At 40.7% G+C, this 12896-nt stretch overlaps 1 protein-coding gene across 1 annotated transcript in view; it reads right to left on the bottom strand.

Moving 5' to 3' along the window:
* The window catches only part of CEP85L (centrosomal protein 85L), a 77794-nt gene extending 67996 nt beyond the window's left edge, over positions 1–9798 (bottom strand). Inside the window, exons 1-3 of the mRNA XM_010171159.2 lie at positions 9788–9798; positions 9167–9312; positions 3221–3987 (exon numbers count right to left, since the gene is read on the bottom strand). Of these exons, the coding sequence (XP_010169461.2) occupies positions 3221–3987; positions 9167–9312; positions 9788–9798 (924 nt within the window). The remainder of the gene's footprint in view (positions 1–3220; positions 3988–9166; positions 9313–9787) is intronic.
* Between the last annotated feature and the right edge of the window lie 3098 nt (positions 9799–12896).

Genomic DNA, 12896 nt, shown 5'->3' with positions numbered 1-12896 from the left:
TAATGTCCAATTTGAATTTCCCCTGACACAGTTTCATTGCATTTCCTCATGTACTGTCGCTGGTCACCAGAGAGAGGAGATCAGCACCTTCCCCGCTGCTGCCTGCCTTGAGGAAGTTGTAGACTGCTATCAGGTCACCCCTGATAGCTGAACAGACCAAGTGACCCCAGACACATCTCGAGACCTTTCACCATCTTGGTCACCCTTCTCTGGACACACTCTAACAGTCTAATGTCCTTCTGATACTGAGGCACCCAAAACTGCACACAGCACTCGACATGAGGCTGCACCAGTGCAGCGTAGAGTGGGACAATCATCTGCCTCAACCAGCCAGCTATGCTGTGCTTGATGCACCTCAGGGCATAGTTGGCCCTTTTGGCTGCTGTTGACTCATATTAAACTTGCCATCAACTCGAACCCTCAGATGTCTTTCTGCAGGGCTGCTCTCCAGCCTCTCATCCCTGAAATTGTATACATAACCAGGACTACCTTGTCCTTATGGTGAGGTTTCTTTTAAAAAAACAGGTGTCAAGACAGGAAGAACCTTTCTTCAACTCTTTGGCATCCCTCCTTCTTACAGCTGTAACCTCTGGGCAGAGAGACAGGGCGGGCAGGGAGAGCCAGCAGAGGAGGCTTCTGAGAGCCCAAAGGAAATCACACCAATGAAAGAGGTTGCTAAGGCCACCAGGAACCTCCTGTGCACTCCTTGTGCCCTTAATTACTGTCAGACTCCCTGTGGCCCCCCTCGCTATCAAGCAGGATGTCAGGGTAAGCAGAGAAAAGCTCAAAGCTTCAAGAACTTGCCCTGTTTTCCAGAACTGACCAGACAGCTGATAAGAACATTGCTTCCAAACCAGGGGCTAGACAGGTCCTGTAACATATATCATAGAACCACTTAGGTTGGAAAAGACCTTTATGATCATCAAGTCTGTGAGAGGGACGACTCACGGACTCCACACGATTCAATGTGAATTCTACTGGAGACCTTTATGATTGGTTACATGATCACTTATATACTCTTAAGCTGCTAACACACACACACACACACACACACACATAAACAGCTCTTCATTGGCTAAAAGCTACTGTTCACGTGCCTGGTTACAATACTTGATTGGATAATTCCACCTGTTCATGAGCCATTCTTTCACTTCTGACTGGCTACTAATTACAGCTCACAACTCATCTCTTGTCTTGTCTCATACATTCTTTGCTTGTTAGTCTGCTTTGTTTTATTTTCCACTCAAAGTCAGGAATTAATTGCTCAAGGCTGAAGCCGCCTGTACCTTCGGCTCTCAAAGCACCAACACAAGTCCATATAGATCAATACTGATACAGATGCAAGAAGAAAAAGTTTTAAGCAAAACTTCATCCTATGATCTTACAATCTCAAAAACCTGAAAAGGTGCAGCACCATTTTATGAATTCAGCCCAAAAGATGAATAGTCTCTGTGCTCCCTCTGTTGGCTCTGTGCTCAAAACACAGCTCAGCATCAATGCCTGCATGAACGAAGTTTCTGAATAACCATAATAATACATACAGGGCTCCATCTGTTCCAAACATGAAATTTTGCCCTCATACAAAAAGGAAACACTGCATTTAATCACAATCAGAGTGAGAAAGCACTTGTGAGAAGTGAAAAACAAAAGATGGGAGTTGTTTTGACCTAAATAAAAATAAGAGTTTCTGAAAATACTGACCCTAAACAAAGTGCTGTGAAAGTTGCATAAAAGATGATGAAGATACATATAAGTAAATGAAGAAGTAAACAAAGCTTACTCTGAATACATATTTAAATCCAAAGGGAGAACCACCAGACACAGTAATCTGCACACAAACCTCACAGACAGCACTGCTGACGGCTGCAGCCAGCGACGTGTCTCACAGGTGTTTGGGAAGACTTGAATGGAGGGATGGACTCAGCTCCTCCATGGTACCCTGCTGTCGCCCCCCAAGGGCACTGCCCCCATCCAGCCTCAGTACTGAGCCAGTTTCTGTCTCTTTGGCTCTGAGAAGACCCCTCAGCCTCCGCTCTCCACCTGGGTAATTTCTCAACATTGAAATCTCAAAAAAACTTACAGAAAGATGATGGGTTCTGTGGTAGTAAGGGTAATTTAAAAGAGTGACTACCTGGAACAATGCCAAGTTTTTAGAGAGATCCTGAAGGATTAACATTAGTTTGGCCATATAAATTGGGTTCAAGTTTTTTAAGGTAAAAAAAAAGAAAAAGAAAAAAAAAAACCTCAGATCACTAGTAAGAGCAAAACTGGATCTTGATAACCTCTGAACTTGTCAGTCTTTTCTTCAATACACAATGGAAGGAACAACAAAATTTGAGCACAACTCTTTGTAAATTACTTAATATATCTTCAGGCTGAAGAAAACAGGTATTTGCACATAACAGCTAGGTAATCTCTGGTCAGAAAATATCCTAATCTAACCTTAAACCGCCTTTCAGAAAAATCTACGTATTGTAATCTGCTTGGAATTTTTTTGGCAACATTCAGATTTTAAACACTGCCTTCTTTCACAAGCTATCTTTTCCCATTATGGTGACAGCTGGAAACAAAGATTGTTAATTGTCGTGTCAGAAAGGGTTATCTGTCTCATTAAACCATATTTCATGTTTTCTATATGAAAATACTTCAAGTATGACACATAAAAAACACATATTATTTTGTTTAAATAAACCAGATTAGTTGACTACTATTAGTCGATTCTAATTAGTCAAAAAATAGGTAGTAATATCAAAGTGAATTAAGTTTTTAAGTCCTAGGCATAGTGATACTGAATAATCATCCCTGCAGTATAGAGGAGTCATTCCTCTTTCAGTGAACACAGAAATGCCAGACTCTTTGTAAATCCATTCAGATCAAAATACATTCACATTCCCACGCTACACTGGGACCAAAGACTCTCTTAAGAGCTACTGAAAATGTTATTTGATGAACCTCTTACTGTGTTCAACTTCAGAAAAATAAATGCTAGTCCTGTGTAGACAGGCACACTGAATCAGAGTAACTACAGGTAGATGTCACAAAAAACCCCGCTGGCACTCAGGTAATGTTGAGAAACAAGCATCAGCATCCCCAATCAAGGTTTAAAAACACCATCACCTGGTTAAGAGGACCTGTTCCCTTTCTTATTTTACTAAAAACTCCCTGCTGTTCTTGCACATGATGCCACATGATGGCAGCAAACACCAAGCTTTAGCCTTACCTGCACAGGCTGTTCACCTCCTGTCCTAAAATCTTCAAGCTGCTGCACATGCCACGCAGCTACTCCGTAGGGCTCCTCCGCAGTCCGGCACTCCAGGGGATTTGCACGTAACTGTTCCTTAAGCCACATCTGCGTCCTCACTGCTGGCTGTATGGGAGCTCCACTCACAGCCTGCTGTCCCAGAGTTGCGTATCTCTGTCCGAAAGCTTCACAACTGGCTGCCATAGGTTTGCTTTCAGTTAAGGCACCGTAGGTCAAGTCTAAGGCATGTCTCCTACTTGAGGAGTCTGAAACAAAATCGTCTTTGCTGCATGTTTCAAATTTGTATTTGCAGTCCAGTAGAGAAGATCGTTTCTTCCCCATTTCCTTGTCCTCGATTTTTAGCAACTCCATGCTATCATGCAAACAACTTGGCCCATTTGTCCTTAATTGTGGTGACACAGCTTTGTCTGTACTAGCCCTGGAGTCCACTGAAAGACTACTGCTATCTTGGCTGAAGGTATTGGGTGAGCTGAGTTTAGACAAGGAGGACCATTTTCTTACAGGTCTTGCATCTTTCATGTCAAGAGAATTGTCCAGGGCACCCTGATTTCTGCCTCCTCCTGACCGTACAAAGCTTGTACTCCATTTTGAGCCATCAGAGTTGAAAGCTTCTCTGTGTTTGGAAAGTGAAGAGCTGGCATTAGACGGCATCACATGGGCAGTGGGAATAGAAACCAGAGATCGGCTGGGCTTAAACGAGGAGGTACCACTTGAAGTTGAATGATCTGGGAAGAGAGATTTAGCATGTAATTAAGTACAATACAGAACTCATTAACAGCAATGCCTAGAGGACAAAACATCAAATTCAAGGTGAAATGCAAAAATAAAAGGAAACCGGTTTCTTGAAAAAATAGTGTCTTCTGAACCATACAAGATTATGAGACTGGATACCTATTAAAGTGGGAGATTTTTTAATTTATTCTGCTCAGGTGCCATCAATACAAGATAAGAACTGTACTAAGCAATGGCAACAGCAGCTCCAGGCACAATTCTCAGGCTGTGGGCAGAAGGCAGCATTCATTCCTCAGCTTCAAGGTGGCAGGCTGGATTTCTTCCCCACCCCACATAATTTTAAGTAGCTTCTATATCACAAATGGTAGAGGCATCACAGTTCAGGAGCTCCAGGACTTGCTCCTCTGCCATCACCTCTCTTCTCATTTTTTAAAGGCAAAATAATTCACTAATTCAAAGTGCATTCACTTTGTACAGTGGCAGTGCTGGAGACGAGCCATTTTAATGATGGCCTCTTGGACAGAACTATTCATCCCTTTTGGTTCTCACTGATTTCAAACTACACTTCCCCGAGTGATTTGCTAAAAAACAAGACTCTGAAAAAAATTATGTTCCATTTAGGCTTTGTGTTGTTTACTGACTCAAACACAATACTACAGAAACTGTGTGCAGCATAATTTACGATATCTATCCCAAGCTGAAATGTCAAGAAGAGAGAAATCAGGGAGGTGATATGCAGGAGGGGACGGAAAAGCAAAGATGAGAGATAAAGGAGAGGTTACCAGGGGCTGGCTGAGAGCTCTCACACGCCCAGCGACATACACTTAGCATCACAGGCTGTGGACAACCAGAAATAAACACCTAATCCCCTCATTAGAGTATCAGCTACCACCAAGTGACTTGGCTGCGCCTTAGCAAGCTCATATTGCTTGTTAGGTTCGTGGCAGATAGACAGAATGAAATTGCTCTAATTAAAAGATTCTTTTGGCGCCCTTTTTGCCAAGGGCAAGACAGATACACTCTTCTCATTTCTCTCATCCTAACCTAGAGAGAACTTATTTCTTTGGGACAATTAAAAAGGAAAATAAATAAAAAAATCAATCAATTGCTCTAGAAGTTCAACTGACATACCCAGTTTGATGGCTGCACTAGGTTAATGTGATTAGGTGAAAGCCAGAACATGTTATTAATTGATCACACTTTCAAAGGATGTATTTCACACAGAATCACAGAATTCCCTAGATTGGAAAAGACCTTTAAGATCATCAAGTCCAACCATTAACCGAACACTGACAAGTCCTGACTAAAACATGTCCCTAAGCACTATGTCTACATGACTCTTAAATACGTCCAGGGATGGGGACTCCAACACTGCTCTGGGCAGACTGTTCCTTGTGTGCCTGATGACCCTTTCCATAAATAAATTCTTCCCAATATCCAATCTAAACTTCCCTTAGCACAACTTGAGGCCATTTCCTCATGTCCTATTACTTGTTACTCGGTTGAACAGACTGATCCCCACCTCTCTACATCCTTCTTTCAGGTAGCTGTAGAGAGTGGTACGGTCGCCCCTGAGCCTCCTTTTCTCCAAGCAAAACAACCCCACTTCACTTGACTCAATATACCATGCCACAGACAGGAAAAAGAAGAGCGTTTCCGATGGTGCAACGATTTGTAAAAATGGCAGCACCTCCCCCCCACCCCGTATCCAAATAAAAGATAACCTTACCCCCAACTTGCATGCTACTCCCTAGTTGGGACCAGATTTCCTCACTCCTTGCACTTGCAGAACAACACAAAAGGATATAGCACACTCCTCATGAGAAAACTGCATTATAGCCCACAAAATAATAATCAGTTCCCTGACTGACACCTGCTTATTACATACTTCTTTTCCAGCTCCTCTAGGAGCCAGGGCTCCTAAGAAGGTGGAAATCCTCACTGAAGCCTTCCTACCTCCTAATGGGTCACTGCCCCACCACACACCCTCCCGTTTCAAAGCGTAAGCTCATACCACATTGTCTCTTGCCCCTACCCAGCCAGGTACTCTCACACTGCTTAGAGAACACCAAAACTGTCAGAGCTGGTTGAAATGGACCAACCAACGGATCAGTTTAAAAGTTATTCACAGGGTGCTGATGACGGCCACAAAAGACACACAGGATGCTCGCATTAGAGAAAATGAAACGGAGAGAAGAAGTCTCCCAGCTTGTTACCTGATGGATCACGTTGCTAATAAATGTGAGGTACTATTTTGTACATGCAAGATGAAAGACCTTCCCTCCATCCTGCACTTCTTCCTTAAAAATTCTACACCGCAGCAAGAAACATTTTCCTTGGGTTTTTTCTCTGTCTTGACATTACTCAATGGGTGGGACATGTTGAGGAGAAAGACAGATGGCCATACAAACCATTTCAAGTGGAAGGAATCATGGTCTTCTGACCAAACACACTGAAGTGCACAGCTTTTGCAGCTTGGAGACAGTGACAGTGCAACATTACAGGTTCCCAAAATTGTGACGTGCCCAGCAGAAGCAATCAATCTGCCTGTGCCAGATGCAGTATCAGCTTCCCTCAGCTCTGCCTTCCTGTCTGCTCTTGTAGCACAGTAGACACTTACACAGACAGTCACTACAGATCGGGTACACCTTGCTACTCTGCACAGCAGAGGCTGCCAGCTTCCAGCCCTGCTCTGCAATAGGAATAAAGGTGCTCGGTCACCTCCAGCTGAGGACATCAAAGCAGTGACAAGAGGGTGAAAGAGGTATGTGACATGATGGAGCTGGAGTCTCAAACATATATATTATGAGATGAAAAGCACAAGGTTAGAGTCCTGCATTCTGGGGGCATTCAGCAGAAGGGTAAGGAGAGACTCCTTGCTCTCTTCCTACTCCCCTAGGAGCAGGGAGGAAAACACAGAGTAGGAAGAAATGCAGCTCTTCTTGCACAGGTACTCCACAGCCAGCAACTGCTGCCTTTGCAACACCCAAGCAAAGTAACTTTTGTACAGTACCTTACCCAGAACCTGGCTCTGACACAGCACAAAGTCAGTCCTGCGAAGGAAGCAGCCACAGGCTATTTTATACCCCAAATAAATAAGAGTGTATCAGGATTCAAAAAGAACTGACTGTGGGGACCTATGTTTTAGGCTATGCAGATTTCTATGAGTAGAAATTTAACAACTGCAAGGGAGAGGTAAGAGAAGAAATCTTATCTGTATCCATGTATGTGTAAAAGTTAAAAACAGTTCCATTAAAAAAAAATTACATTAGTATTTAATATAGAATTTTCTGTCTGAAATACTGACTTTATGTCACCTACTTGTGGTCTTCAAATAAGAATTAAAAACAATAATAATTAGAAGTATATGATCTTCACTTTTTATTAGAATACAGTTATTCATATGTAGTAGATTTTTATTTTTCCTTGTTCTACTCTAAGTTTAAAGCGCTGAAATAGATCTAAATTTCTTTTCCTCACTTCTGATTCTAAACTCTTCAAGCAGATATAAACTTGGAATGCCATGTACATCCAACTACAGCTGATGGACGTCTCTGATAATTTGTCTCAAAGTGAAACACAGCGATTTTGGCTTCAAGTTGTCCTAATTAGTCTTCCCATTAACACTCACTGAGACGTATGAGAAAATTCACACCACTTCTTAGAGCATATTGCTTTGGTCTGCCTTGACTGCAGGCTCAGCTGGAAAGAGAGCCAGTCTGCATTCTGAAACATCTCCTCACAACACAAAAAGCACGAAATTCAGAAGTTTAATTGAAAATAAGAGAGAAGCCAGAAAGCACCATGGAACTTAAAAAGACATTACTATTTCTGTAGTCACAGAAGTAAGCTCTCTCTGGCCAAATCCCACCAAAGACTACTTTATCCAAGCAGCTCATTTTTCCCTTCCATGCAGTTGGGGGTGAGGAAACACCTGGTTCAGAACTAGATCAGCATTACTCACATTTTCACCTGATTGAGCTAGTATTTATTTGAAGATTACAAACACTCTTAAACATGGCTTGTGTGTCTCTGGAGTCTTTCAATGTTTAAGACTGCTCTCATTAATGAAAACTTAGAGAGACAGGACATTAAAAAACATAGCAAGTTGCTACTGGTTTTCCTGTGACCAGTATCAAGATCATATGTCAAATTCTGCTTTTCAGTTATCCTAGTAACTTTTTCTTTTCTGCCTGTCACAAAGTTCCTTAGAGGACTTATCCAATAGGCATAATATTTTAATATCTGCTCCAATACTTCCCAAACCACATAAAGAGAATTGGAAAAATTATATTTTAAAAACACTCTACAAGATTTCTACCACATAACAGCAACAGAAGGAATAGAAAAGGAAGACCATTTCATATGACTTTCTTACTACCTTGTGTTACATTTCTGAACTATTTCATTACTGCATATCCGGGACAGAAAATAATAGAAGCAATTTTAGTCTTACTAAGAATCTAGTAACAGAAGTTTTGTTTACATGGGAGACAGGACAGCAGAGACTTTCTTCTGAAGAATGGGGAGAAGAAAGAAACCCTCCAACATGAAGTTAATAAACGCCTCCTACTCATTTACATTTTCCTGTGCTATGTTTTTAAATCACTAGTGCCAACTACATTCATCACAACTAGAACAAAGTCCCTGAATCCATTTCTCAGGCCAGACACACGAGACAATCATTCAGATACTTCAAAACCTTATCTGTTGCCCAACAGCCAGTCATAATGCGCAAGAGACAGAGAAGGTTCACTGTAACCTTGAACAACTCCTTTAGCTGCAAAATTAAACTAGTGCTTTAAGAACTCCCACCTCCAAGATACACTTCTATGTGTGACAATTTCTTCACTGTTCCCAGTAAGATATTATCAAACAACAGCAAAGCAATCAGCTAATACAGTTACCCAGTAGTAATCAAAACCAAAATGCATATGGTATGTATGTTTAGTGGGTGAATGTGTATCTAATGCCACTGAAAACAGAGAACCTTCCTTGTGTGAAAGACTTTGAAATTTGATATTTTATCCAGGATTAAAATTAGAAAGTCCTGATCAAGGAGAAAAATATCAGTATTAAAAGCAGCTGACCTTCTCTTCCTACTCTCCCTGCCACCCCCCAAAACACTGGCACAGATTACCCCAGCGCAGGAAAATAAACTGACTTACTGACCGAGCAGAAGATAAACGGGGGAAGTTACGTCTCTATTAGACAAACTGAAGGTTTTGAATCTGGCTGCGCTTTCCTGTAAAGGGTTCTCACATTCGTTATACCACGTCTGTTCTTCTGAATGCTTCTCTGAACTGTTCAGTACAACCCTGAACAACACAAATGCAAACTTAAGAGGTTGCAGCTGAGACAGAATTTCCGAAAACTGAAGCGATTTTGTCGCTTTTATTACTTTCCTTCAAGCAGCACCATCACGGAGTAAGACGTGTGATGAAACACTGGTAAAGCAGTGTTACCCCTGAGCAGTGTTACTGCAGAGAGGTGAGAGAAGGAATAAATGGCAGGTCAGCCTCACAGGCCTCCTACAACCTACAGAAATCAACAAAATACTACAAGAGGAGTTTGAAGGATTTTTAGTAAATGGAGTATAAAGTAGTGTTGGCCAAAGTAAAAGCTGTACACAGAAGTACCAAGGTAGCACACACCTGTCCAAGGAAGGAAATGCAGAGGTAACACCAGCACACGGTAAACAGCTTCTCAGACAGCCTTACAAACAAAAGGAATACTAAGTACGTGTGAAAATACTTTACCAGAAGCTTGCCTAACATATCCCATCTAACTTACAAACTGGCCATTCGGTATCTCCTCTACAGTTAATGACTTTCCTTTTTTCCATCTGCCACATCTCACTCATTTCCACAACATTTCCAGCAAACTCCCCTTCTCCCTTGTTTTCCAGAGAGGGGATAAAGTAGCAACAATCCTATTTAGTGTAGGAAGTGAGGACAACACTCTCAACTCTCGAAAAAGGGAGAATGGGAAATAAGTATGTTCTAAAGTTTGGCTAATGATGCTTAACACAGAAAGTGATTGTCACTGAACAAGATGAAATTATACTTTGTCATTGAGTAAAAGAAAGTTATTTACACATAATTAAAGTTATTTACTCGTATTTCCTTATTTTCCTACTACTTAAGTCCTGTTTTCAGCTTACCATTTCAACAGTTGCCTGGCCTCACTCAGATTTACCTATTTCCCTAGAACACAGTATTGACAAAGAAGATACCCTATAGAAGTTACTACTTCAACTGTACTCAGTTATAGTAGTTAGGGTACTGAAATACTCTCAGAAGTCTACTCTTGACCAACTCTCATTAGGACACAGCAGACACTCTCCAGCTTTGATTTATTCAAAAAATGCTGTCCCATACTTGAGAAGTCATCACTGTGCACCAACATCAGGCTTCCCCCACACCTTCAGAGATGACAGACTTGGCAAAAATCTCATTAGCGGAGTTGTTAAGATTCCAGCAACAAGGACAAGCAATTAAATGATACAGTGGACCACATGGAAGGACAGCATCTTCATATGATCTCATCTTAGCACTACAAACCAAGCTCTGCATTCCAGTGGCCATTTCGGGAGACAAAATTCCTAATTCCATCACTTAAGTTAGATGACAAGAGACGATGTGAGTATCTTCCCACAGAATTGCACATGGCTCATCAAACCAGAATCAGTATCAAAATGAAGCACACAATGGAGATTATACATTTGGTTATTTGAAGGTCACACATTGTAAGTTTAAAAACCACTAGGTAGGAAAGAGACAAGCTCAGCAGAAAGTGTTAGTTTTTTCCTATGTTCCATTGCAATCAGGTTTGAGGTTAAAGTTCCCAATATTAACTGAAGTTAAAAGACATTTAGTAAAATGATCTGTCACCCAAACCAACCCTCATTAAAAATTAATACACATTCCCCTGAAATATATAGCTGGGTTTTTTTGTGCAAGAAGACATCAGGTAAAATAATCCATATTTGGGTTTAAAAAAAAAAAAAAAAAGTTTCTTTAAACGACCTGTTTGGCAATATCAACTATCACAAGTCTCAAATAATAAAAACTTTACAGTGTATTTCAACAAATAAAAGCTTAACAAAAACTTCTAACAGTATTTTGTGTTTTGCAACAGTTGACTTCAGAGAGACTGCACCGAGCCAGTGCAACAGTTTCTGATAGAGGAAACCAAATGCAAACTCCACAAACAAGCAAAAAAGGCAAACACATATGAGTAGGTCAGTAAAACCCCTGGGATTTGCTGTGATAAAACTGAGGTTTTAACAGGCACCAGGTATATACATACAGAGAGAAGAAAAGAAGAAAACTCCCAAGCCCTCAACATATCACATACACACCAATTGCAGCCATTCTGCTTAAGGGATCTTAACATAGCTGACATTTTAAGATTTAATACAAAATAGTTCTGCCTACTAGCATTTCTGTGAAGTGACAATTTGCCTAAAAATATCTAGCATAACAATACTCAGATGGAGAACCTACAACTCCAGAAGAGAAACATCTTCAAACTAATTTAATAACTTTCTATTCTTGATTTGGGTCAAATTAGCTCACCTTTATGAAGTCCATATTCAGAAAATGATTTAACAAGGGACTGTAAAGGAGAGTAGCACTGTATAGAGGTGGTATCCTGCCTCTCCAAAATGAAGTAAGGTTATCAGTCCTGTCCAACGAAGACAGCTTCACTGAATCAGCATACAGTTCAAAAAACAGCAGGTGAAATATGGCTTGTACTATTATATTTCTCTCCTCAGCAGAGAGAAATAATTACAGCAGAGTCAACTTCTGCAAGATTCTATTCCATTTTCCTTACTGTCCTCAATTATTTCAGATGCCAATGCTAGAGAAATGTGAAAGTGCAGATTCAGTAAAAGCACGTGAGGCAAACAGGATGCTATGGGGTATTTAACCAAAGCAGAAAAGATTGCACAGACTGTACCTAATCAGAGTCTAAAGCAAACAGCAGGTAAGCCCAATAGCAAATTCTTACTCCCTATCGGTCACCAGAAACAAGTTATTTCTAAGTACTATTGGTCCAAGCTTGCAATGGCATCCAAAATGAAAACTATCTGAACCTGATACGTCTGCTAAATTCATCTACAAGGACAAAGGCTAGCCTAGCTTATATAAAATCTTTTTAGATGAGAAAGCTGAGCATGATAAGATAAAAGTATGTCTTAAAAGAATGAACATGTTTTACCAGAATATAATAAACCTTCTGATTTATGCATTTTGCTTCCTTATCCCAAGGTCATCACACACCCACAGTCAAATATAGTTGTGATTTCTAGAAACACAATATAATAAAGGATGCTCTGAAGAGTCATTTTCATAGTTAAACTTTCACAGCAGTAACTGCCACACAAAGAGACACCCCACCCCCAGTGCCTTCTCTCTGTGTACCCCTCTGCCCACCAGCTCTTCAGTGCTCAGCTTTGGTGCCATTATTACTGCTGTACATATACAGTATCTGATTGAGAACTGTGCTACAGGATGTTCATAAGCTGCTGTATGAGGATATGTGAGTAACATGCAACTGGCCACCACAAAACAGTAAAAAACATTGTGTATAAAATGTGGATACTCTATGTAAAAGGGCAGAAACTGAACAAAGGGGAGATTTTGTACCCCCTAGTATCTATCTTTCTTTTCCAGCAATCTGGAGCTATTTTTAGGAAACAGTTACATAACTAAGTAGAATGATTTTTTAGATTAACAGGTTCTATTTTTCCCCCTCAGATAAGAAGATAAAGCAATATTCCAGAACAGCAGTCATGCAATCAGGCAACTTCATTTTGCTGAAGTAAAAGTATGAGTGAAAACTTATTCTGCCACAAGGATTTTTTTTTATTATTATTTCCTTTGTGGTTGGTTGC

This window comes from Antrostomus carolinensis, unplaced genomic scaffold, assembly GCF_000700745.2.
Source record: "Antrostomus carolinensis isolate BGI_N321 unplaced genomic scaffold, ASM70074v2 scaffold6327, whole genome shotgun sequence".
NCBI classification, from domain to species: domain Eukaryota; kingdom Metazoa; phylum Chordata; class Aves; order Caprimulgiformes; family Caprimulgidae; genus Antrostomus; species Antrostomus carolinensis.
This window is presented reverse-complemented; position numbering and strand designations above follow the sequence as displayed.